The 27,916-nt window shown below is 42.2% G+C and overlaps 1 protein-coding gene and 1 long non-coding RNA gene across 4 annotated transcripts in view; one reads left to right on the forward strand and one right to left on the reverse strand.

Annotated features, from left to right (window-relative positions):
- LOC126988745 (SIN3-HDAC complex-associated factor-like) overlaps positions 1-22,020 on the forward strand; it is a 40,867-nt gene extending 18,847 nt beyond the window's left edge. The window contains exons 1-6 of one of the 2 annotated variants that reach the window (XM_050847115.1): positions 1,307-1,471; positions 4,032-4,128; positions 15,307-15,460; positions 16,182-16,303; positions 16,670-16,930; positions 18,109-22,020. In XM_050847115.1, coding sequence (XP_050703072.1) covers positions 4,055-4,128; positions 15,307-15,460; positions 16,182-16,303; positions 16,670-16,930; positions 18,109-18,442 — 945 coding nt within the window. In that variant the 5' untranslated portion in view covers positions 1,307-1,471; positions 4,032-4,054 and the 3' untranslated portion in view covers positions 18,443-22,020. Of the gene's footprint in view, positions 1-1,306; positions 1,472-4,031; positions 4,129-15,306; positions 15,461-16,181; positions 16,304-16,669; positions 16,931-18,108 lie in introns of those variants that run through there. The other variant, XM_050847116.1, reaches the window with a different exon arrangement.
- Positions 1,479-4,025, reverse strand: LOC126988746 (uncharacterized). 2 transcript variants are annotated; one of them, XR_007742512.1, is made up of 3 exons: positions 2,766-4,025; positions 2,264-2,365; positions 1,479-2,122 (listed from the first exon to the last, which is right to left on the reverse strand). It is a non-coding gene; the product is annotated as an uncharacterized LOC126988746 (long non-coding RNA). The 2 variants fall into 2 exon arrangements; XR_007742511.1 differs by having other exon boundaries at positions 2,264-2,498.
- Positions 22,021-27,916: the final 5,896 nt, after the last annotated feature.

A 27,916-nucleotide genomic window follows, 5' to 3' on the forward strand; every position in this document is an offset into this window, starting at 1 on the left:
GTACCGAGAAAGAAATGCCTCACATCCGGAGTAAGAAAGGGCTGTACATATATGACCCCTTTCTCTCTCTCTCTCTCTCTCTCTCTCTCTCTCTCTCTCTCTCTCTCTCTCTCTCTCTCTCTCTCTTCTTTTTCTCCTATTTTTACCCCTTTCCTTTCTCCTATTTTCTGCCTCTTCTCTCCTTCGATATCCTACTTTTCCTCTCTTTCCCTCCTTTTCCTCTTTTTCCTTCCCTTTTCTCCCCATTCCCTTTTTCCTATCCTCCCTCTTTCTTTCCCTTTCCTGTCTCTCATCTCTCTCACCCTTTATCATTCCTTCCCTCTCCTCTTCCCTTCCCTTTCCTTCCTCTTATCTCCCTCACCCTTCTCCCAAGGCCGCAGAGAGAATTAACTGGGTTTTCATGGACAGTTCTCCCGTTCAAGCTGCCGAGACCATTTAAAACTATCACTAGGCTAACAAAACCGTCCTTGAAAACCCTGCAACGTATACGAGAGTCTCTTCAAACAAGTGAACTGAAATGTCAATGCGTTTGAATAAGAATATGTGCTGTACTCCTTGGCAAGGCTTTGGGCGCACGGGTGAGGATTTACAATGGTGAATGTTCCTCAGTGGACCGAACCATATTAGTGCGTCAACACGCCCCCACGAGCCCCACCAACGATGACGTCACTGCTCACTCTGCCGGCGGTGACGCAAACGGCAAAGCGTCACGTTCTGTACAGGTGGAGAAGGCGGAGCAGGAGGAGGCGGGCTGGACGTGGGCCGGAGAGGCAGTGTGGAGGCGGTGTTTTGAATCCTAATATATGACGCTTGTAATTTATGGCAAAAACCTCGAACACAGAACACAGCAGGGTCCATGTTATCACTGAAGCACACGCCGTCTTAGTCTAGCTAGCAATTAAAGGTTAAGGTAGATTTAGGAGTATACAAAATAGCTGCGCGTGGTCCGTACTAGAGGCGGCAGCTGGAAATGACTGGTGGCGGAGGAAGAGGAGGAGGAGGAGGAGGTGGATGGACCCCGCCACGCGTCGATCATGCCTCTTTACGTCACTGGTCTGACGTCACAGCCAGCTGATCCTGTGGTGGGAGGGTTGGAGGCACCGCAAGGGGGACGAACTAGGAACCTCACCTGAGTGCGTAGGGAGGGACAACCTCGCGCCAACGTACCCTAACTGGAGTCCTAAGATGATTTAGCCCGCCATATCACACTGAAAGCTCACTGACAACGTATATGAGGGATTCTAGGGGGATAACTCCGTGGGGCTGAAGCACAGGGAGTGGGAGAGCGGGGGCATCACGGGGAGTGGGGTCGGGCTTCCCCTGTACGCCAGCCAGCCAGCCATCCACTCCGCCAGCCAGCCAGTCGGCCCCGTCCCGCTCACAGAGGAGGTTGTTCGTACGGACCCGCTTGGATTATAACTTAGCATTTTTTTCCTGTGACAAGCGTAGTGCACATTGATGTAAACGAAAGGTAAATGAGTGGGCTGTGCAGTGTGGTTAACGGTGGTGTTAATTAAACGAGTGTGGTGGTGGTGGTGGTGGTGGCTTGTGTGTGTGTTTCCTCGTTATGTAAAGGTGATGGTTGGGTGTTGGAGTGTTTCTTGTGATAGTGGTTCAGTGAAGTGGTGAGCTGTGTGTTACGTGTTTGGTGGGGAATATCTCAACGTGGTGAAGCTCTCGTTGTGAATATTGTCAATTAAAAAGACTTATTGATTACTTCTGGCTTGGGTTTTGGTGGTGGTGGTGTGTGAGGGAAAGCCGATGATGCAAGGCCCGGTGAGAGGTGCTTGTTACAGTGTTTCTAGTGATGGTGCTTTGGTGAAGTGACGAGCGGTGTGTTGTGTGTGTGGTGGGCAACATGTCAACGATGGTATCCTGGATGCTCTCAATAAAAAAACGACTTATTGATCGCTGTATTGTGTGTGGTGGGCAAGATATAAACGATGGTGTCATGGATGCTGGCAATACAAATTAAAAAAAAACCACATTGATGGAGACTTATCCGTGGAAACATGTAACAAGAATACAGTGAAGCTGCTGGTGGTGACAAGGAAACTATGTATTATTGCCTTCACAGCCTCACCTGTACCTGTGTTTGCAAGGATACATACATGATACTGACCTTTGGAAATGCTTTTTATCAAGGGAAAGTCTATGTGTCGAAGCTTCCAACATAAAACCCTTGTCAAACGATGTATTACTGCCATCACGCCCTCACGTTCACATGTACCTGTGTTTGCAAGGATACATACACGAGACTGACCTTTGGAAATGCTTTTTATCAAGGGAAAGTCTTTGTGTCTAAGCTTCCAACATAAACCCCTTGTCAAACGATGTATTACTGGCATCACGGTCACACCCTCACCTGTGTTTGCAAGGATACATACATGATACTGACCTTTGGAAATGCTTTTTATCAAGGGAAAGTCTGTGTCGAAGCTTCCAACATAAAACCCTTGTCAAACGATGTATTACTGGCATCACGGTCACACCCTCACCTGTGTTTGCAAGGATACATAGATGATACTGACCTTTGGAAATGCTTTTTATTAAGGGAAAGTCTTTGTGTCAGCTTCCAACATAAACCCCTTGTCAAACGATGTATCACTGCCATCACGGTCACACCCTCACCTGTGTTTGCAAGGATACATAGATGATACTGACCTTTGGAAATGCTTTTTATCAAGGGAACTTCTTTGTGTCTAAGCTCCAACAGTAAACGCTTGTCAAACGATGTATTACTGCCATCACGGTCACACCCTCACCTGTGTTTGCAAGGATACATACATGATACTGACCTTTGGAAATGCTTTTTATTAAGGGAACTTCTTTGTGTCTAAGCTTCAACATAAAACCCTTGTCAAACGATGTATTACTGCCATCACGGTCTCGCGTTCACCTGTACCTGTGTTTGCAAGGATACATAGATGGTACTGACCTTTGGAAATGCTTTTTATCAAGGGAACTTCTTTGTGTCTAAGCTCCAACATTAAACGCTTGTCAGCACTGTGGAAAAAAGCGAAGCATCGAATATTGATCCACGTTTGCAAGAGTGTACAGAGGGTATTAACCTTTGGAAATTTAATTCTATATTGAGGGAACTTCTTTTGTGTCTGAACTTCCCACATCACTCCTGCCAGCAACTTCGTGTGTGAAAAACCATGTGTTGAATATTGATCCACGTGTGTCCAAGCCATTACGTTTGCAAGAGTACTTAGATAATATACCTTTTGGAAATCGAATTCTATATCAAGGGAACTTCTTTGTGTCGAGGCCTGGAACATTACCCTTGCCAGCAACTTCGTGTGTGAAAAAGCATGTGTTGAATATTAATCCACGTGTGTCCAAGCCATTATGTTCTCTATTGACCTTTGGAAATCGAATTCTATATCATGGGAACTTCTTTGTGTCGAGGCCTGCAACATTACCCTTGCCAGCAACTTCGTGTGTGAAAAAGCATGTGTTGAATATTGATCCACGCGTGTCCAAGGTTTATGCAACTTGACAAAGAGGAGGAAAGTGCTGTGCATACGTTAGTGGTCTTTGTTTCCCAGCACTGGAATTCATGCTGAAGGGTTAAGCCACGTTTTACAAAGTGTCAGTTCCCACATACTAATCGGCGTGACAGTGCACCTGGGCATTGGAAAACTACACTAATGCTTCATAAAACCGAAGTTAAAGTGTGTGTGTGCATTCGAAAGTGTTCATTGAAGCGTCTGGTGAAGAAAAAAAGTGGCAGGTGGTGTTCCCTTGCGGCATTACCAGATTGTGCTAAGTGATAACACGTGAATCTTACAGTTTGTGGAATTGCCTGTGGATATTGGGCGATAAGTTATCAGGACGGGTGTGGCTGCAGTGCTCAACTGGGTGAAATTCATCCGATATAAGTGTGTCATGCGATATTAGTGTGTACTGGTGGTTAAAGGCAACTCGAGTGACGTTAAAGGTGTGCTGTGCTTTGTGTTACTATTATAGCCCGTGTGTGAGTACCTGGTGGTGTGCAGGAGTGTTAAGGAGAGTTTTCTTTCCAGGTTCTGTTCAAGACACACACAAGATGTTTTCCTTCCACAAGCCGAAGGTATATAGGTCAACCACAGGCTGCTGCATCTGCAAAGCAAAGTCCAGCAGGTGAGTTGATATATCTGTTTTTGTAGACATGTAGGGTCGTATTACCAGATATATCACAGCCCAAGAACACATATTTGACAAGGCTTTCGTAGGAGTTGTGGGCATTTCCAGGGGTAGTTTTATGACCCTGGTGGTAGTGTGAGTTCTTCTGTACCTTGAACCTGAAGAAACACTCATTAGAACACAACTAACCCTCTCTTTGACCTTTAGAAATGGCTGATATGAGAAGCCAAAGTGTCTTATTATACCAGCCATAGTGTGTGTGTGTGTGTGTGTGTGTTTAATATGAATGTTTAGTTCTGTTGCACACACACACACACACACACACACACACACACTGTAATAATAATTGACAGTTTATCAATGGTAAATACATCCACTTGGCCAAATTTTCATTGGGGAGAGAGGGCATTGCAAAATAGAAAGTATAGTTATTTATATAATATATTTTACAAGCAAACAAGGGAAGAGGGAATATACAAAAGAAATCCGTACCGTTATTTGTTGTTATAAGGCCTTGTATATGGAGTATGTGGTATTGTGGAAATATATTACGTTGAATATGTGATCACTGATTCTTTGCACTTTGCATTTAGTCATTACATTATTAGAAACAAACTAAATACAGGCAGATTTAGACCAGATTTAGCATTGGCTTGCTTTGTTGGCTGACTGCATGTTGTCAGGTATATAAGGTAATATTAATGTTTGTTGGCCAAGCCGCAGTATATTTAGAAAAGTACCGGTAATTATCCTCATCAACTTACCGAGAGGACAAAGGAAAGTTTTGTATTATTAAAGCCATACATTGCTTACTTTGGACACTGATGTAGGATGAATTGACACAATCACCCATGGCATATATTATCATCAATCTCTGAAGGACATTTAACCTGGTAGCAGCGATGGGCCAAATTTGTGGCTTTACCGTGTAGCAGCGATGGGCCAAATTTGTGGCTTTACCGTGTAGCAGCGATGGGCCAAATTTGTGGCTTTACCATGTAGCAGCGATGGGCCAAATTTGTGGCTTTACCGTGTAGCAGCGATGGGCCAAATTTGTGCCATGATATAAACCCCCCAAAATAGATGATGCATAATCTGATCACAAATGCTTTGATATATATTATGAAATGGTTTGTGTGAGGGGTGATTTTTTCTCATTTTTCTCGCTTGGAGGGACCATTAAGAAACATGATCCCCGCTGCTACCGGGTTAAACCATATGTATAAATTAGCAAATATCAAACTATTTGCATTACTTCTTCATCTTCGGCTATTATTTGTGCACTGCAGTAGAAACTTTCCCAGTGTTCACCTGTGCCTGTCATTAGTGTAATCCATCCTATTCTGGCAAATGCTCTCATCTAGTCACCAGGTCCTCTGTCTGACCTGACTTCTAGAATTTCTGGGTTGCCACTGATGGCCAAGCTATGTGAAGGCTATTCCTCTATTGCCGTGTTTTGTTCTCGTTCATTGTTTGTTGTCCTGCCAAGGGATTATTAAACATTATCTTTGTTTTCTTCACATTCATCTTCAGACCTACATTGTACTTTATTCCTGTGACTCACCTCGTAAGACTGTCATCTGAAAATCTAGGGTTGTTTGTTTCGTTAATCACAGTCTTCATTTCTTATGCTATCACTAATTTCTTCAATGTCTTCTAAGCAAACAGGTAATAGGTTTGGAGGGCGTGTCACCTTGCCTAAATGCATATAGGCTACTAACAAGCTGACTAACTAATGGGGAGCATACGCCTGGGGGTGCGTTGCTTCACTCACTTGTCACCTCCACTCCTGATGGTACCCCAGAGCAAGCTCCCATACATCTACCCTCTCCATCTCAGGTCCCTCCTGGTAGGATCATCGGGGGCTTCGTGGTGCAGTGGTTAGCACACTCGGCTCACAACCGAGAGAGCCCGGGTTCGATACCCTGGCGGAGTGGAAAAATTTGGGCTGCTTTTCTGATACCCTACGCCCCTGTCCACCCAGCAGTGAAGGGGTACCTGGTATTAATCGGCGGTTATGTCCCGTCTCCTGGAATCTCTTCCCTTCTCCTGTAATTCCTTCCCCTTCCGTCTATCTCCGGCATATGACCACAGATGTTGCGCTGACTAAACAAAACTTTCCAACTGGTAGGATCAAGTGACTTGCCCCAGCCAAGAGTTACGTGGTCGTCCCTTTGGTCTGCTCCACCCAGGGTTGTCTCGTACAGAAACAAACGAACAGGATCAAAGTCTGGGAGGCATGCCACGTGCCCGTATATCTGGAGTTGACGTTCATGAACTAAGCTGGTAACAAGCCTCAATTCAGTTGATTCTGCGAAGGCACTTGGTACCAAGGGCATTGACATGCCTCTCCAAGTCACTATTCAGTGTCCATGTCTCACAGCCACACAGTAAGACAGGGAACACAAGTGACTTGAAGACGTGAATCTATATCCATCTGCATAGATATTGACAACACCATATAGTTGTGTAGAGCAAGTCCATAACACCATGGGCCAGGCCAATCCATTGAGTGACCTCACCATTGTTATGCACTACACTACCAAGGTACTATGTGAAACTTTTTGTGACCTTGACATCCTCACCACACGTATGAACAGACTGAACTGTGTCATCCAGCAAGCCCCCCAAATGACTGGACCTTGGTTTTGGCCCAGGAGACCTTCAGTTTCAGAGGCTTCACCTCCTCATGCAGCACCAGGACCTCCAGCAATTTTGCAAAAAGTACAGCATCTTCATCAAACACAAAGTCAGTGACTTTGGTGTTGCTATCAGATGCTCTGCAACAACTTTGCCCAATACCCAGTCCATGCAAGTGTTGAAAAGTGATGAAGCAAGGACTCATCCCTGTCTCACTCCTGAATCAACAGGGAAGAAGCCAAAAATGCCTCCCCCACACTTCGCAGCACTCTCAGTTGCAGAGTGAAGGCCAGTCAACAGGTTAATTATCCTGGGATTCCGTGCAGGAATTCCACGGATCCCCAGAATACCCCGTGCTGCACCAAGTCAAAGGCCTTCTCAGGATAGACATAATCTGCAAGTAGCCTCGGTCAAAACTCTCAAAAGTAGTACGTCACCTGTGGAAAGAATGATTTTGCATCACTTTAAATTTGTGATAAGTCTAATAAGGGCTAGTTTTATTGTTGCCAAAACCAGTGAAATCAGTGACTTAGTTCATGAAAACACTTTTTAACCCAGAAAAGCTTTGAATGTGTGATTGGGCAACATGGTATGTGATAAATAATTGACATTCTTGTAGATAGTAATGTGATCTGCAAGAAAGCATATATCCTTTATGAGGACTTAAATCATGGAGAGGCCGAGGGAAAATCATTTCAGGTTAGCCAAGGTTGGTTTCACAGTTTTGTGAAACGTATTAATTTAAAATGATAGTGTTTACAACTTAAAAACTCAAATAAATCTTGGGTTACCTGGGAATCAGCATCAGCTGACTTTGAAACAAAATCAACATTCCCAGATCAGCTGAAGATGATCATTGATGAAGGGGTGTATGTTCCAGAACAAGTCTTATTGTTGAGACAAACAGGCTTGTTTTTGAAGGTGCCAAACTTTACATAAAGTAAAATTCAGAGTATACGCAATAGCTTCGCGTGGCCTCAGTGCTCATCTCCGTCATATTGGCCTGTGAGCTTATGGTGGAAATCAACCCATTGCTGTGGTACATGGGGCCAGTGTGACATATGGCCTGCCACAGTTACCTTCCCCAGGTAGCCATTTATCAACCAGTCTGACAGTAGCATGTAAATTGGTTGGAGATCTGGTTTATAGCAAGGAATATGGCAAGAGTCTGGACTATGTCATTTCATAACAAATGTTGCCTGTCTCGCATCCATCCTGAACCCTCCTCACTGGCACAGGGCAAGAGAAACATGGCTGCTCATTGGGCGACTTTACTTTTTGATCATATAGACACACAGGGATGAGTCAGATTTTCAAATTCAAGAATAGTTCAGGTTTGTGTGCACCAGATACAACTCATAAAGTATACGCCCCAAACCAGCTTTCCTTACAGGCATAGTGCGCCTCATTCTCTTCTGTTCCATGCCTTGTTTACAACCACTGCCCCCATGGCCCCATTGCACAAGACAGTATTCCAGATCTTTATAAATTTGTATGTACCTGGTCTGCTCCAGTTCCCTTGTGGTGTCTTAGTCTTTTATGCAAGAATTGATAAGAAACACTGGTTAACTCTGAAACAGCCTTGCTTGGCTATGTATGAGTTTTTTAAATTTGTATTTTTGGCTATTTCGGATGAGGTTAAGTTATGAGCAAGAAAAGGGGTTGAGAACCAATACCTTAAAGTCATACACAGATACAAGACAGCCTGATTCTCCGTAGCTGTGGTTAGATAGAAAGACAAAGCAGTATTTTCATATGCATGTAAAGGAAACCATAGAAAGGAGTTGAATAAGTAACCTTTCTTTTCCACTGAATGGCATGAATAGCAAGGGGGAGTTAGGTTCCTGACTACCTTCTTGATCCAAGAAAAAAATCCATAAAAAAGGAAAATTACATTTTTTTCTAATGCTTCTGGGAGGCTCCTGGCTGCTGCTTCGTCACAGCTAGCCACTACACCTTGTAGATCAGTATTGTACAGCTGGGCCTCTCCTGAAACAGTCAAACAAGCCTTTACTTGCCTTGAATGTTTCTTGTGCCGTCATTAGGCGGAAGCTTCATGCTTGATGCTACACTGCTGTAGCAGTGGTGCCCCCTGTTGTATTATAGCCATGCTTGACCCAGGGATTGCTCTATGCAGCTCAGCCAGTAACATGTGTTGAATATTGACCTTCAAGTGACTGTTAATCAGGCCGTGCAAAGGTCAAACATCCCAGACCTGCAGCACTGCCAACTGTCTTCATTCTGTCACAAGCATTGTCTGAGAATGGCCTTGGCAGTGAGTGCACTTCATGACTCTCAGTATTATATTTAAATTTTGAGAACCAGATACTTGAGCCTCAATAAAGTACTATTAGTTCATACATTCATAACTCTTCTACTTTAGTATCACTTTATTACCTCTGTGTTAACACAGAAAAAGAAATTTCATTAAATAACAATTTTCTTTTCATAACTATAATGTTAGTAATCACATGAGATGGTAATCAAGCGGCCCCCAAAAGGCTGTGCAATGCTACAACTAATGTTCAGGACATTGTATTCATGAAGTAATGTGCACAGCATCAGTAAATCAAGAAAACAAACAAACAAAAAAATGTCTGCCTCATTTAGAGTGAACAACACATGTTTTATTGGTCAGCTCATTTGAACAATAACAAGGTGAGCCAAATAAGCACTGTAAGTGACTGGAAGGGAGAGTGTTGGCTTTTAACTGGCTTCCGCGGTGTTGGTATGCCGGCGGGTACGTTACACAACAAGGTACATCTAAATCCCTGGTATTGAATCATAATCATTCCATGACAATACCACCCATTTATGTTTAAAAGTAGCAGATAAATCTCTAAATATATTTTTGGATCTCACTGATGAAATCCACGTTGTTGAAAATTGCAATGGTGAAAGGCTGACTGTTATAACATATATATGATACATCTGTGCCCTTCCTCTTGACTGCTGAAGTTTTAACAGTCAAATAGTCAAGTTAATTCATTATTCAATGGATGGGGTCATATGCTGAAGGGACGCATTGCCTCTGCCACCCTATGATGCCAGCCCCGGGATTGCTCCACGTCTCAAATCAGGATCCATCAAATTTATCAAGCACGGGAACTAAGTAAACAAACCACTGCTCTACCCATGGCAGGATATTTGATGTCAACTCTATACTTAACCAAGTATTGCTAATTTTATTGGCCTAGTCATAAGTTGTATACTGTACATCATAACTCAGACTACCTGTGCGTGCTTTTACACTATATCTAACAGCCTCTGGTCTAGTGGTCAGCGTAACTGGCTTCTACTCCGCAGGCCCGGGTTCGAATCCCGGCCTGGGCAGTCGGCGTGCAGCTCACCCAGCTGTTCCTCCTTTTTGGGCTGGTTGACAAATGGGGAAACCTGGGGAAGGTAAACTGTGGTAACCTGGATGTCATGCTGGTCCTGTGTCCTGGGGTAATGGGCTTCCTCCCACCACAGGCTCAAGGGCCAATGTTACGGAGATGACCACCGAGGCCACGCGCTGCTATAGCTATAAATGGCATCCCACATCAACAACTGCCTCCCAATATTCCTGCAGTACCTTTTATAGGTGACCGTTTCCTGGGAACAACAATCATAGTTGAATGAGACATTGACAATGTAAGAAGATGCAGCAGAGGTGACCCTGGCCACTCATACCAAAAACACAAGTGTTTCCTTTGTTTACAAGCACTGGGAGTGGTGATTGTAATATGCCTCCTCTTCCCTGTAGAAGGTGGTGTAGCAGGAGCCATTATAGTGGAAAAATATAGATAAAAAGAAGCAAATTAGGGAGATGACAGTGTGACGAACAGCCAACTGGATCAACACGCCATGAACTGGGTGGCTTGTATTTACCTAGTTGTGACATACAGGAAAAGAGCTATACTAGGCTCGTGCTGTCCCGTCTCCATAACGCTTATTATCCAGTTTGGCTTTAAATTCATGAATCGTTTTTGCACACACAGTCTCCTCGTCAAGTCTGTTCCATGTTGTTATGCTTCTGTATGGAAAACTATTTCTTGATGTCTCTCCTACAGTCGCTCTTCTTCAATTTCTTACCATTGCCTCTTGTCACTTCTGTCATGTACCACTGGGTCTTCCCTGTCCAATTTCTCCAATCCCTTTTGTATCCTGTACAATGCTATTAGGTCCCCTCTCTCTCTTCTGCTCTCCAGTGTTGTTAGTTCCAATTTCTCCAGTCTTTCTTCATAAGTATGTTCTCTCAGTTTCCGGTAATTTGTGAGTGTCAGCATTGGTGCAGAATGTGATGTGGTGCACTGCTTTCCTATATTTTTGGTAGTTTTGGATTTTTCTCCAGATTGTTTTCAATGTTGCACAAAAAAGCTAAAATTGATCCTCGGCTGAACCATCAGAATTTCCGGTGTATTGGATGCCGGATTATTTGACTTTAACTGTGTATAGAAAACCATCAGATCCAATATGTTTGTGGGGGCTTCGTGGTGTAGTGGTTAGCAGACTCGGCACACAACCGAGAGAGCCTGGGTTCGATTCCCGGGCAGAGTGGAAAAATTTGGGCGGCTTTTCCGATACCCTACGCCCCTGTCTACCCAGCAGTGAATGGGTACCAGGTAGTAATAGGGGGTTGTGTCCCATCTCCTGGGATCTGTTCCCTTCTCCTATTATTCCTTCTCCTCCTGTCTCTGGCATCTGACCACAGATGTTGCGCTGACTAAACGAAACTTTCCAACTTTCCAATATGTTTCTATATGTTGCACTTCCATGGATATTGTATGCAATATAACCAAGGCCCAATGATTTCATATTTTTTCTGGCCAATGATCCGAAAATCACGAATCTTTATGTTTGTCAAGTATTGAAAAACCCAACTTAACAGACATACATAACATCTTTTAAAGCCAAGTTTTTAATCTTTATAGAATATTTCACAATATTTCACAAAATTGAGTGAATGTTAAAATTTGGGTCCGCATATTGGACCTCAGGCATCGGGTTTGTTTACATTTGCTTAGTCTGCATCCTACCGCTGCTGTTGCATTATTCAATCGTACTTTGTGTCAATTAGCCATGCAGTTTGTTTCACCGTCATGTCAAATGTTTTTAGAAATCTGAAGAAGGAAGTGTAGTGCGGCGACTATGCCTGTTGAACAAGCCTCCCATAACCCACTTAGCCAGGGGGTACCTGTTTGGCCGACTTGGTAAGGAGTGGCTCTCTCGTCACGCTGGTCGCGGGTTCAATCCCATCCCAGGCAGCCGGCGAATACCCTCTCCTGGTCTTGATTAATTTCTCGTGTGTTGTTTGATACACGCAGAGGTCATGTAGGAAAATAGAGGAAATAGAAAATAAGCTCTCGGGGCATGACAAGTGGTACCATGTGAATGATTAGAGAGGCTTGCAGTTGTACAAAGAAGTGATAAAACGTGGAAAGGGATACCTGTGTCCGCTGTAATAGCCAAGTACAAATTTTAGGTCGGCAAGTTTTAAGGGGATAAACATCTGAAGGAGTGTGTGTTTTCACTAAATCCACTCTGTCAAGGAAAGAGGAAGAGGGTGGAGGAGAATACCTTGTGCTGAATTATGCATCAAATTGAAATCCACTTATTAGAATTTATTGTACTGCCTGTCAAACATTTCAACATGATTGTCTCACATGTGGCTAAGATGAATGCAAGTCTGATTAAATATTGAGGAAAAAAGATATCTTGGAACAAAGGCAAAAAAAAGTCTGGGCAAGGTTTTCACCTACTGAGAATGAACCACTGAGGAAGGTTGAGTAATAAGCCTCGTGAGTTTTAGACATTGCTTTGACTTTTTGTGATGAGTGAAATAGGTCAGGTTAGGGTACAGAATCATTAAGAAAACTTTTAGGGCAGAGTATCATAAACATTTTATTTATTTTTTATTATATACATAATTTACTATGGCATCTGTTCCCTTCTCTTGAGGAGGGTGTTATGAGGCACCACCATGACATTGTTCTGAGTCTTTTATAGTTTTTACACTCAAAGCTGCCAGGAAAGTATATAGTGTCTGGAATGCACTGTTTTGCTTTTGGCATTTTCCTGGCTTCTTGGGACGCTAGTGTTTGTTCCTTTACCTTTGCCATCACAAATCCTAAGTGTGTCAGGAGGAAGGCTCGGCCAGCATTTTTGTGCTTTCGTGTCGTATTCAGCGTCTACCTTGCTACATTGGACATGGCTACCTCCCAGATGCCAAGGGAAATCACCCATAAAAATCAACAACTTCCTGAGTCTCCGCATGTTTGTGTCTGCGACACTGGTGCTGCGTGGAGAGCGCTGAGGAGCTACCTGTTGCTGAACCAAGGGTACAGTTGCCACTCAGGATTTTATTGAAAATTTCACAAATGTTTGCTAAGGTTTCAAAAAGTGACAGAAATCGGTGAATAATATCGCATACTTTAGTAATGGGCATATAGAAAATAAACCTTCAAGGGGGGGTGCCATGAAATAGTGATTTTACATAGTAGGTATTCTGCTCCATTCCCCCATTTTTAAGGCATTGTTCCTCCTAAATAAGGCTGAGCTGAGCTGGTGGGTGGAGGAACTTAAGTTTAAAAAATTGAAAGAGCTCACGCCATGAATATGAAGTTTATCTAAGGTGTAAAGTGTATAGTATCGGAGACAGAAAGCCTTGACAACCTACTCACTCAACTTCTATTAGAAGCAGTGCGAGTAATGTTTTGCCTGCACATATTCTATAGAGGGCTTGCACTGTAATATTATGCAGGACAAGCGGCTGGTTTATGGCTGGTGAAAACCTTTAACTTTACTTTTTTATATTGGTTATGGTTGTGTTTACACTTGCCAGTCAACTCTTCAGCAGAGTTGATAAATCACCTGCAGCACAAAAGAAAAAAATTTCATCCCCATCTATTATTATTGTTACCCACTAGGTAATCCTTGTCATACTAATGTGGTTCCTTAATAGGAATAACATGATATGTTGCAATATAATTGAAGCCCACCCCTAAAATATGCTTTTCACTGATAAATATTGTGGGATTAAGTATATACTCTTCTCATTAACAATCCCGTAGTTTCTGTTCCATATTCGTGGGCAGGGCTGGGAAATGGATGGGTGTGGGCATGTTTACTTCACACTTGGAAAGTCAACCCTAGCTGAGTTGGTTGAGAAAGGTGGGGGCATGAGACCCTCTCCACAATCAGCCTTTCTAATGATTTATGATTTTAGGTTCAGATTTACAAGCACATGCAACCACTTAGCAACAACGGTACCACTTGGAGCATTAATGGGGGGCATTGTGGTTGAAGTCACTTGTACAAATCCTGAAAGACATCATTGGTCACACATGCGTCTCTATATGTTTAACTGAATACTTCATGCTGCTGATGTGAAGGCCTCCATTGAAATAGATTTGATAATATTTGGACAGAGCAGGAATGGAGCACAAGCAATACATTGTGTTAAGAAGTTTTAGGGTTCACAACATGACTCAGTGAGGATGGCAGTGGAAGGGAATCCTGCCAAACTTATGCTTGCAGGCAGCTAATGATGCTCCTGCTGTGCATATGATCAGACTGGAGCACTGCAATAAGCTTCAGCGGTGCCAGATTGTTGTCCTCAGCCTATTACATTTCTGACCCCAAAACTGTCTCCTCCACCCCAATAGCTAGATTAATAGTTACCGTCGAAAAGGTTGACTACTAATGTGTTTCTATTTTTTCGCATTAGTTGTGATGCCGGAAACTGAAAAATCCGATGCTTGGAGTGTGATAATCTGGCAACGCTGATAAGGTTCATAAAATAATTGGTTATAAAACGCCGTATACCGTTTTAAATGTACATATTTATCTGATTTTTTAAATATAAATATGGTGTGTGCCCAGCCAAAGAGGTTAGGTATCCCTGGCTTATGCATTAACCCGGGGATCATGATTCTTAATGGTCCCTCTAAGGGAGAAAAAATGAGAAAAAATCACCCCCCACACAAACCATTTCATAATATACATCAAAGCATTTGTGATCAGTTTATGTATCATCTATTTTGGGGGGTTAAAATCATGGCACAAATTTGGCCCATCGCTACTACATTGTAAAGCCACAAATTTGGCCCGTTGCTGCTACACGGTAAAGCCACAAATTTGGCCCGTCACTGCTACACGGTAAAGCCACAAATTTGGCCCGTCGCTGCTACATGGTAAAGCCACAAATTTGGCCCGTCACTGCTACACGGTAAAGCCACAAATTTGTCCCGTCGCTGCTACACTGTAAAGCCACAAATTTGTCCCGTCGCTGCTACACGGTAAAGCCACAAATTTGGCCCATTGCTGCTACACCGTAAAGCCACAAATTTGGCCCATTGCTGCTACACCGTAAAGCCACAAATTTGGCCCATTGCTGCTACTGGGTTAAATGTACATATTTTTCAGATTTTTTAAATAGAAACATGGTGCGTGCCCAGCCAAAGAGGTTAGGTTTCCCTGGTTTATGCATTAAGGATTTTTATCACTTAAAACCCAGGATGACATCAGGCTAATTCTTGTCTTTTTCCTCCCCAGCTCACGCTTCACAGACTCAAAGAAGTATGAAGATGACTTTATGGACTGCTTTAACCTGAAGGAACGGAGATCTGGGGAAATTTGCAATGCCTGTGTCCTCTTAGTGAAGCGCTGGAAGAAGCTGCCCAAGGGGACTGATCGTAACTGGCACCATGTAAGTGTAAATGGTTTGGTCTACTACACCAGCCACACCTTTGCTTAGTTTCACCTGAATTAGATTGGCTAGCTTCTGATGAACTTCTGAATGGGATTACGATATTTTCTATGTAGATTATTGTGTCTTTTCTTACTAGGTATAATTTTAAGTCGATGAGAACTGTCCTGTATGTGGAGAAAAGTAATGGAATACTTTAATATTTATCAGTTATGGGAATTAGTATTTTCATATATGCATTAGTGCTGTTAGCTGAAAGTGAAAGGATGCTGCAGATGATTGTGGATGAATTTCACAGGGTATGGAAGAGGAGAAGGTTGAAATTTGGCAAGAGTAAGGTTATGGTATTTGAAAAGGCATAAAAGCAATAATTAGACAGGCTATGTTATTTAGAAATTGGCAGTACAGCTAGTCACCTTAGTTGTGTTGATGTAAGTAAAAGTTAAAATGTGGGGCTTCGTGGTGCAGTGGTTAGCACACTCAGCTCACAACCGAGAGAGCCCGGGTTCAATTCCCGGGTGGAGTGGAAAAATTTGGGTGGCTTTTCCAGTAGGCCCCTCTCCACCCAGCAGTGAATGGGTACCAGGTATTAATCAGAGGTTGTGTCCCGTCTCCTGAGATCTGTTCCCTTCTCCTATAATTCCTTCCCCTTCTGTCTCTCTCCGGCATATGACCACAGATGTTGCGCCGACTAAACAAAACTTTTTTCTTGTTTCCTCAGGTGGTGGATGCCCGGGCTGGACCTGGTACAAAATCATTAACTAAATTCAAAAGTAAGAAAATAAAGAAGAACATTGACAACCCAGATAAGCCACTGAAGGAAAAGATCAAGAAGAAGCACAGGTCAGTACATGTTTCTTTGCTGTGTTTATATTTCATTATTGTTATTCGCATATTACATGGGAAGGATTTGTGCCTTTAGTTTTAATGTTCCCTACTTATTTAGTCTTGTTGTTTATATATGATAAACTTGTCATATTTAAGAGAGTCCCTTTGCAAAGTTTTTTATGTGTCCTTCACATTAATTAGTAGTGATAGCAGCTAATACATGAACAAAGAATTGATAAATATTAAGACAGGTTATTTTATGTAAATTTATGTAGTTAAAAGTCAGCCTGTGCTTAAATCCAGCAAGTATGACTGGTGAGCAGGAGGCATGTTTGGTTGACATGACCCAAACCGTTGACTCACAGATCATAATGTTCCCAGGTACATCAGGAAGGTTGGGCGGGAGAGGTCCCCCGGAGCCCTGAGTGATGACATTGCTGTGGGTGACGAGAGGTTAAGTGATGGATCTGGCCCGTCTGTGCCTGGCTCCCTGGCCCCATCCCCCTACCCCTCCCCCTATCCTTCGGAGGATGATGCAGACTCACAGGATCGGACGATACTATCAGGGGCTGCAAAGAGGAAGAATTCCGCCCCTTCACAGTTCCAGCTCAGCAGCTTCGTGGATCTGTCATACTGGAAACAGTAAGTGTGCTCTGTGTGGTTTTTTTTTTCGTGCACATAAGAATGGGTGTTTTAAAATTTATTTTTGTATATTCAAAAACTATCCAATTGATATCCTGCTGCATCAAGGAAGATGTCAGGCAGAAATTCAAACATTGGAGTGAAGGGTTATGAAGGTAATATCATGAGGATGGTGGATTGGTGCATGAAGCAGAAAATGTGAGTGATAAAGTCACCAGAACTAGAAATCAATCATTAAAGGGAGGACCTTAGCTCAGCCAGATCAATTTCGGCTGAAGGAGTAATGTTAAAGGGAGGATCTAAGCTCAGCTACATCAATTTTGGCTGAAGGAGTAATTCAGCAGTTTGATTCCTGTGTTACCTTATTTCTTGAGTCCATTTGATTGAAGTGATGGGTTGAGGGTGCAGAGTGCTGCTGACATCAATACTATCAAGTGGAGTTTTTGTCAAAGAGTCCGGGTTTGCTGTCAGAGAACTGCACTGCAAGTTTGTTATTGTGTGGACGCAGCAGCCAGCAAATGTTTACAACAACTCTATTATACTACCAGACCTCACCATTTATGAGATACATTCAACCCTGCTGTGGCATAATATCAGGCCCGAAATAGTGACAAAGTTCAGTCTTTGTCCTTACTTAGACCAGTGGCTTGTTGATGGTGATGAATGTTTTTGTAAAATTCATACGTGATTGGCTTGTGCAGGCTCAGACAGGATTTTGATTGGTTGGCACTGTTGATGGCATATATTTCACCAGCACTCAGACATACATTCAGTTTACACCAATTGTAGCGCTGTGTTGTATTATCCGGCATAAAGTAGAGTAAGCTGGATGTAAGTAGATACACCAGCCTGACTGGGATCCTGCCCCAGTAGAAGTGCAAGGCCATTGTAGTCTGTCTGTTCCTTGTGGTAGCATCTAGTCCTCAGAGAATCTCTGCTTTGTCACCCCCACTTTGTTCAGGAGAGACACATGCTCAGTTCTTTATACATTTTTTGCAAATATGTAATAAGTATAAAATACTAAGTCAGTAAATTTAATTGAAATAACACTTCAATTTAGCACAAACCTGATACGAGTCTTTGGGACCTGTCATGTTGAATTGACATCTTACAGTATCTAAATTACTCTTTTTATAGTTAAGTCCCCAACCCTGCTTACACTCGCTTTTCTGTTACAGGGAGAAGGTGTGCTGTGGCATCATCTTCCGAGGGGACTGTGGCGAGGTGCTCATTGACCCTCGGTTCTTCCACCCCTGCTCCTGCCGCATGAAGTCACTGGAGCTGTCCCCCGCCCCCACCCCTGCCTCCACCCCCCGGGCCTCGTCTTCAGATGGCGGCAGCAATTATTATGATGATGAGATCTTGGAAATGATGTCTGAGACCAACATGAACGAGGACGAGGACTACCAGGACTCTGATTCCTTGGACGATCGGTTGGACTATTATTCTTCCGTGGGTGGATCCCCCTCAGGCCCCCTCATGCCCCACCTTACTACGGGACTTGCAAGTTAACTATAGTGTTTATTAGCTGGCAAAATTATGACTAACTACCTATTTAATTATTGGTAGATATGTACCTTTTTTATTACTATTACTATTATTATTATTATTATTATTATTATTATTATTATTATTATTATTATTATTATTATTATTTAGATGCAACAATTAAAAGAGTAAATTTTCCAATGATCAATATTAGTGTGTTCCGAAATTTTATTTATTACCCATGGGTCCAAGACTTGTATTTTTCAGGGTTGATATGTAAATTTTTAAAATAACTAAAAAAAAAAATGTATATTTGGCACAGAGCTAGGCTGCAGCCCCTCTCATCTTTTTTAAGTCTTGTTGTGACAATCTGTTTCATGGCAATACTCGTCTTGCTGCACCAATCAAGCCGTCCACCTCTGCAAGCAGTTTACCAGTTGTCCACGTTGAAGACTGAATCAGTTAGTACATTCATACAAAACTATTTTATATTACTATTTTTACCCGTCAAAGATTTTATATATATCAGATTTAGAAGATTTAATCATGTACTGCATTCAGTTTTCATCACGTGAACACTCAGTGCAACACATTCAGTGGATGTCAAATCCCAGCTCAGTCTATGGAAAATGAAGCCTTGAAGCAAACCCCATGCAAGCTTTAAAATAAACTGAACAGTGTATGGGTTGTGAGAGGTGTTGTTACCGGTGCTGTGGGTAGTGGTGCTGCTGCTGCTGCTGCTCTGCTGCTGCTGCTGGCAACGGCGGGTGCGGCAGGACGGTTCTAGGATCTCCATATCAGGGAGTGGGCTCGGCTGCCTCTTGTCCTCAGGTCACAGGGCTCATGTGCTCAGTCCACCAGTCACTGGCTCCTCTCTTGTCTTGTCAACATAACTTTCCCCCTCATGATAGAGGATTTGGCATCCTTTACTTTTCTTACCACCTTGAGTACTGCCATCACTGAGAGCTAGTGGGAGTGGTAGTTGCTCTCCTGCGTGTTAAAATCTTGTGATATGAATGTTTCCAGCACAAGTACCTTAGCAGCTGTGGTGGTGATGGCTGGGCTGGACGCACTCAGGAAGGTCATCTCCTGTTGGTCCGCGTGGCACAGGCTGCTTCTGTGCCGGTCTGCTTGAGGCCTTTTTCACATACAGATAATAGACATTTATCAAGGTGTGGAATTTGTACATTTTTGACATGAAGAAGCTGTAGTGTAATGCTGTGTATTAGCAACTTTTGAATTGTTTACCTCTGATACACACAAAGCCCATGTGATGCCTCCCTCACCCTTGGCCACGTGCTGAGCCGTGTCTCTTCCCAAACCCTTCAAGGCCAGGGCAGTACAAAATCTATCTTTTTGTTACTCAATAACTAGGAAAAGTTTTGTTGAATTTCTACTAAGTAGAGGTTCCATTTTTAATATAATGCATAAAGTGAAATATTTTTAGGTAATTACATATTAATATTTTTAATAATTTTTCATATGCATAATGTGTTGTGCTCAACATTTTTTCCACAATATTTTTTTCTAATGTGGAGCCAGATGACTGTGTAACCGACTTGCCTGCCATATTGCAAATTCAGATGAATTAATCCCAAACCTGAGTCTAGTCTTCAAACATTTTTAATGTTAAGGACTTGATAAAAAAACAAGAAAAATAAAAAAAAATCGAACAGACGGCCCTCAGTATTACAAGGTACAAGTTAGTTTCTTTTCTATTGCCACAGTATGCGCTTGTTAGCACACATGAGCGGTGCTGTCCTGATGCTCGCTGCAATATGAATCTCTGGCATCTTGGGCAGTGATTAGGAGGTAAATGGGCAAGGTATCCCCGGGCGACACAAGTTTACCGGGAAGGTAATATTGCCTTGCACCGAGCTGGTGCAGGCGCTTGTGTTTGCTTGGAGAAACTTTCTAGGAATCAATGCAAAGGTGAAACATCGCTCAGTGCAGGATTGGAATAGACTTACAGCTCTCATTTATCGGAGTTCTTGGTAATTCAGGTTGTATGCTGTTGAATTTCTGCTGAAGGGAAAGCCTCTTTTTTTTCTTTTTTTTTTTATTAATTTTGTATATACTAAATTTTTGTAAATTAAATTATGTACATATAAAATGATGACATTATTTTATTGTTGTACTGACCTAAAATTTCTCATGCATGTTGTTTTGAAATTGTTTTTAAAAGAGTAGCGAGCTATTGTAAAGTTTCCAGTGTACTGCACTGAGTCTGGAAAACATTTTTAGCTCTACGAGCCTAAACTCTCCCAAAGACTGTGATTATTTTCAATATGAAGAATGTTTTAAAATAATGTGACATTAGAAGCATGTTTTCTATAAAAATGCAATCTGGAAAAAAAAAATTGTACATGCATTGCATTCCAAAGATTGTTATGTGTATAAATACTATTACTATCCCTCAGAATATTTCCATTAGGTATGGACCTGACACTTATTTTAAGTGGTGTCACTGACCATTGCATTTCTGATTTATGATAATTATTATTTATTCTAATTTAATTCAGGTATACTACTTAAGTGGGTAAATTGCAATGTGACAGGCTTAAGTCACATAGCAGATGCCACTAACAAAGGGCAGACATTGCCCCCACCGCTCAAACTGACCACATGACCTACATCAAAACACTTGTTATGGTGCCCTTGTTATTTTCTGCAGCTGTTAGTGACTTATTGCTTTTGTATTTTACTAGTAATTTTAATGGGTGTGGCTCACGTTACGTGCCCCAGTCAAGTTCCGGCAGGTGAAATGGGCCAGGCTCGGAGGCTGCGATGTGGTCAGCGTGAGGGGCGGGCGTCGGCCCCGTTGTGGCGTTGGCACAAATGAGTCTGCAACTGTACAAAGTGCTGTAATTCATGTGACAGTGCTCTTTGTTACCAATACTCCCTTCACAATACATTTGTTTTAAAATGTGTGTGAATAAATGGTCTTCAAATTGTGATATATGTACATCTGGTTATGTGTAACATGGATTTATATATTTAGCTAAATTTCCAACAATTGTCATACATGAAAACAATTTAGCTCACACATACACTACTTTAATTTACACGCTGATATTTATACATGTATATCAAATTGCTATATTAGGTTGTATTTTAAAAGTAATATATTAAAAGACCTGTACTTGGACTAGAGCACTTTCTAGGGGTAACAGCTGCAGCAAGTTTCCTACTACATCTCATAAGTACCTGGGAGGAGTCGGGGCGATCACTGTAGTTGATATTTGTAAAATGAATGGCTGCAGTCGGGAGTGGTATGAGTGTATCCAGGGTAACCTGTTTGCTCATTCAATCAGGTGTCACTGTTGTAGCTCATGTGATATCCAGAACTCAGAGCTGTGAGTTTTTCGCTTTTATTGTCGCCCGGATCCTCGTGGGTGTATATGGGTGGTCAGAGGACAGTCAGAGAACAGGTTCTCTCCTTTGTTAACAGTTGTTTTGTATAATGACAAAAGATTCACATATAAGCTTGTTTGTTTATAAGCTTAAACGTGTGTCCATTTCTCTGTTCACTTATTTAATGTTCTGTAGTTGTGAACGTAGTTATCCTTTGAAAGTTCAGTACAATAAAGTATTGTCTATTATGATTAATTTCTCTACCCAAATACATAGATTTAGTGAGCTAGTTAGCCTTTAGCTTTGTTTTGGCTAATCTTGTGCATAGTTTTCCATGTTACCAGGAGTATACCATTTCTTGTAGCACTCAAGCAGTCAGACATTTGCATTCCTACTCAAAACAATCTTGAGAAGTTTTAGAATATATGAACATAAATTGCACCAGTGCCGGGAGGCCAAGGTAAATATCAAACTGCCTGGAGGGACTCCCAGGCCTGGCGTCGTAGGGTGGACAAGGTGGCGCGCCCCTCTGGCATATGCCCCCAATTGATTGACTGACTGACCAACACTAGTATTCCTCCTGCCTGAATCATCATGTCAGGATACTAGGATTCTTTGACCAAAATAGGTAGTGTCATGAACATGGCTGCCATTATATCCCATAGCCAGAACTACAGGAACACTGATGAGATAATGTTGAAAGTGGGATTCTCTGGACACAAAAATACTGTGAACTAAATGTTGTGACCATTGTACATCTTAGTCGTGCTTTAATGGGATTGAGATGGCAACCATGTAGTGTTGGGTATGAAAAATGGAATGTGATTGTGAATGTAAGACTTGAGTAGGAGGCAAAGTGAAAATGGGGAAGAACAAACTACAGAGCTGCATGTTAATCAAGAATATTTAAAGTATCCCCCCACCCCACAAATTCCCTGAACACCACTATGGGAGCTTCTGGACCAGGGATTGATGTGTGATGTTAAGGAAATTCAGCTTTATGATCACATCAACCTCGAGCCCTGTCTAGTCCAACAGTTTTCTTGAACTGACCCTCCATACTTTTTTCTTCTTTTTCTTCATCTCGTTCTCTTTCCCTTGCCTTCCAGTTTCAGTATTTCCTAGGGCGTGAGGGCGTAAGAGTCGTGTTTAAAGGAATCGATGGTAACCACGGGCACAGTGAACCCTTCCTTTCTTTTTCTCTACTCCTCATGGTCATCTTGAAATCACAGCTCACTACCCCCACTTTCTTGAGGTTCATCTCTGTCATTAATAAAGTGACGTTTCTGTGGTGCTGTGGTGCACAGCTATAGGGAATGCACCCAACTTTACCTTATCTTTTTTAATTATTTTGGATAACTCTTAGGTGACACTGCTGCTCATTTCACTTTGTGGACAGACAAGTGACACACACACATACACACACACACACACAATTTTAATCAATCAGTTTCTTCATCTTCATGAGGTAAAACATGTGAGTAAAGTTTTCGTTTCCTTTTTTTTCAAGAACGTTCACTAATCTGATCATAAAACTTTTGCGATTTGGTAATTACCCCGTCACATCACATTGTTTCTTGTCATCGTATTACATCGTTTCCTTGCGCTTCAATAAAGTTTGACACTTGGGGCCAATATTCATTTCATGGAGGTTATTGGTATTTCCATGTTTAGGTTCATGAGCCTAGTGATAGTTTGACAAGGCTTCTGCACCATGAACATGACACACTCATGAGAATACGGCCAATCTCCTTTGTGGTCTTTGAAACTATTTGTTGTGTTATCCGAAAGCGTCTTAGAACTGGCCATACCAGAATTTATCTCCTTTGTTCTTATGCTCAGTGAAACAATTAGGGAATGTTCGCAAACAGGAATCGCTCACTCATGATGACATAATATTTGTAGTTATTACGTTATTTCATCTTTGGTGACGAGTGTTCGATAGATTTGTTTTTCTGTGATTTCAGAACATTCTTTCATGTCAACCCTATCTTGAGCAAACCATTTTTTTATTCTTTGTTCTTTCCATTTTATATCTTTTCTTCTTTCTTTATTCTTTTCTCATGTCTTTCTCACATCTTGTAAGACCTTTGTTCAACATTTTTTTATTTGTGCGTTTAGGCTGTCTTCATGTTAAGCCTATCATTTTTTTTTCTCTTGGTACATTACAAGTTTGGTTTTCAGTGTTAAGATCCTCAGACGCTTCCACCTCTCACATCGACTATTTCCAAAGGTCAAAAAGGAGATCAGTCGGGTTTGCATGAGTGCCTTTTCACAATCATAGCATGGCAGAAGAGTCAAACTTCCACCAGGGCCATCAAACTACCCCGGGAAATGCCCAAAACTCCTACGAAAAGCATGTCAAAATGTGTTCTGGGGCGCCGACAGGTTTGAGAATATGGCTCCTGCTGATCCACACTTCCTCTTCCTTTCCTAAAACTCTCCCAGTTCGGTCTTCAACATTCCTATTTGTTATTTTCGTTCCTTCATTCAAGACTTCCATACATACACCTTTCCAAGTTTGTGTCTTTATCGTGTAGCAGCGACGGGCCAAATTTGTGCCATGATATAACCCCTCAAAAACAGATGATACATAATACCATGCATTCTGAGAACGCAACTCAAATATGCGTGTTATGCACCTATACAGGTGCCCTGCGCATTAAGATCCAGACCCAGATACACGGACGAAGAGTTTTGAGACTCCTCTCCCGCCTGTGTAGAACAGGTGATAGTTTGAGTATAATTGCCAGTAGAAGTGTGCAAAATTAAATTATCTGCCAAAATTAATACGTAAACAACATACTGCTACAGCTTAGTTAAGTGTAAGATATATGAGGATGGGAGGTACTGATTTAATAATGAGTGTATGAACCGCCTGCGCCGATTCTGCTGTTAAGTCTGCTTCGGAGCTTCGAGGCGTGTCACTAGTGGTATCTGTTTCTACATATCTGCTGGCCCACAGTGACTGATAGTGATCGACACACCAATCCGCCGTGCTGTTTGCAGGTAACTGAGGCCTTCAATGTGAGGATAATAATGACTGCCCCGGTCTTGTGAGGTCTCCACTGAGACTAACGTGAGCATGACTTACTGCGACTATCAAATCAACACAGGATCGAAACGTATCATATACAGTAATGGATTCAGATGCGTCATCACAATCAAGGGTACCAACCTTTTCGAGACGACTAGCCGCGATCGATTCATTTTCACGTCCATTGTGCCCAGGTGTTCGAGAACTTTTTGTTGAGAATGTACAGTGCAAGATATAGAGAAGGGACCAGGTATCTTCACGCCGGCAAGATTTGGGGTCAAAATATGTTGACGGACGGAGGGGCTGATTAAGAAAGTGAGGTCAGTGTCTTAAGAGTTGTCTCGCTAGATGTGCCCCAAACTGGTCTCTACCCTCTACTCTCTACTCTCTGCACTTCCTTTCATGTAGTGGTACTCGTTTTCTACCCCCTCCCTCCTCTCCGTTATTTGCAGACGTCACTTAATCTACCTCTCTACCTACTTAAACGCGCCCCAAACTGCTCTCTCTACGCCTTACTCTCATGCCTTATTCTCTACACTCCTTGTTATGTAGTGTTGTACGTTTTCTATCCCTTCTCTTCCCCTCCGATATTTGCTGACGTCACAATCATCCTCTCTGCCTACTGATATGTGCCCCAAACTTCTCTCTCTACTCGTTCCACTTCTCGTTATGTAGTAATATGCTTTTTTTCTCTCTTCCCTTCGATATTTCGCTGCCGTCATTCAGTTTGCGTTGGCTTGAGATGCTGAAGTTACCTGATTTTCCTCTTTGTATCTTGGTATGTATGTAGTGCTTGCAGGAACAATAATCGTCGAAGGTGTTAATTTCTCTTTGTAAATCGATTTCGTTCCTTTTATGCTGCCAAACGTTAAGGGTGTTCTATGCTGTGTGTTGTGATGGTGTTTGATTGCTCCACTTGTATGTAGGTCTCCTGTAAGGCGCCTATAACTACTACTACTACTACTACTACTACAATCAAATCCCACTGTCCTGATGATGTATGGGCAGTAATCTCCCTTGTTAAGTCATAGTATATACAGTCTCCTTCCCTTCCTCTCTTGGGTTGGTACTATAAGACAATTTCGCTTCTCATATCATCTATTTCTAAAGGCCAAGGAGGGGGTCAGTCGGGTTCTAATGAGTGTTTCTTGAGGTTCATGGTACAGAGGAAGGGTCAAACTACCACCAGGGTTATAAAACTACTACTGAAAATGCCCACAACTCCTACGAAAGCCTTGTCAAATATGTGTTCTTGGGCGGCGAAATGTCTTGTGATACGACCCGCCGGCACCTCTTTTTTAGGTAAGACATAAAAGATAACGCTGTTGTTGTAGTAGTAGTAGTAGTCGTAGCTAGTAGTAGTAGTAGTAGTAGTTGCAGAAGTAGGAAGGCTCGATGATTTAAGTAGTACTGCGCTGTAACAACCATCTGAACAGCCAACAAGGAATAGGGAAAAAATGAGATACTTAACCGTTCTCACAAGTAAAGTAAAAGTAAGGTTTGAGGCGTACGTTATAGCTGCGCGTAGACTCGGTGCGCATCTCCGTCGCATATGCCCTAATAAACCTTGTGGTGGAGATAACCCTTCACCATGGGACATTAATATATATGCGCGTCATGCACCCTCCCTGCTCCCTGCGCGTTATCAAACAGAATCAGAATCAGGGCCCGAATGCCGGAGATAGACAGAAGGGGAAGGAATTATAGGAGAAGGGAACAGATCTCAGGAGACGGGACACAACCCCCGATTAATACCTGGTACCCATTCACTGCTGGGTGGACAGGGGCGTAGGGTATCGGAAAAGCCGCCCAAATTTTTCCACTCCGCCTGGGAATCGAATCCGGCCTCTCTCGGTTGTGCCAGGCAGGATATAATGTGACTGTACAACTATACTTATAATACATGTGGAGGTAACGCCATGAAACGAAAAAGGCACAATGGTAGGAGACAAGTGCTCAAAAAAAAAAAAAGTAGGCTTGATGTACAGTTATTTATGATTTTGATTGTGACCTCATTCAAAATCCAGGACTTGAGGAAACATTGTTCAAAACTCAACATTAAAGAAGTTTCCAAGAAGAGAGCTGGAACTCGACGTCAAATTCTGAAGGTTTTATTTACTGGCAAGATAAATAAGAAAATGTTTTTAAGCTGCCGCACTAAATCACTTTAATATTGTCACCACCACATCAAATACAGCACCAATATTGTCACCACCACATCAAATACAGCACCAATATTGTCACCACCACATCAAATACAGCGCCAATATTCTCACCACCACATCAAATACAGCACCAATATTGTCACCACCACATCAAATACAGCACCAATATTGTCACCACCACATCAAATACAGCACCAATATTGTCACCACCACATCAAATACAGCACCAATATTGTCACCACCACATCAAATACAGCACCAATATTGTCACCACCACATCAAATACAGCACCAATATTGTCACCACCACATCAAATACAGCACCAATATTCTCACCACCACATCAAATACAGCACCAATATTGTCACCACCACATCAAATACAGCACCAATATTGTCACCACCACATCAAATACAGCACCAATATTCTCACCACCACATCAAATACAGCACCAATATTCTCACCACCACATCAAATACAGCACCAATATTCTCACCACCACGTCAAATACAGCACCAATATTCTCACCACCACATCAAATACAGCACCAATATTCTCACCACCACATCAAATACAGCACCAATATTCTCACCACCACATCAAATACAGCACCAATATTCTCACCACCACATCAAATACAGCACCAATATTCTCACCACCACATCAAATACAGCACCAATATTCTCACCACCACATCAAATACAGCACCAATATTCTCACCACCACATCAAATACAGCACCAATATTCTCACCACCACGTCAAATACAGCACCATAACAAGGGCGTGGCATGTGTACTTTCAAGAGGAGGGTATCAAGAGTACAGGGCTTTACCTATAGTATATTGTACAAGTATTAGTTTCCATCATAGTTGTTTATCTGATTTTTGGTGAATGTTTTTTAACTAACTGTTCGGATTACTCACCATACGACGAATCTCTGTG

The sequence above is a fragment of the Eriocheir sinensis genome, chromosome 70 (genome assembly GCF_024679095.1).
Source record: "Eriocheir sinensis breed Jianghai 21 chromosome 70, ASM2467909v1, whole genome shotgun sequence".
Taxonomy (NCBI): domain Eukaryota; kingdom Metazoa; phylum Arthropoda; class Malacostraca; order Decapoda; family Varunidae; genus Eriocheir; species Eriocheir sinensis.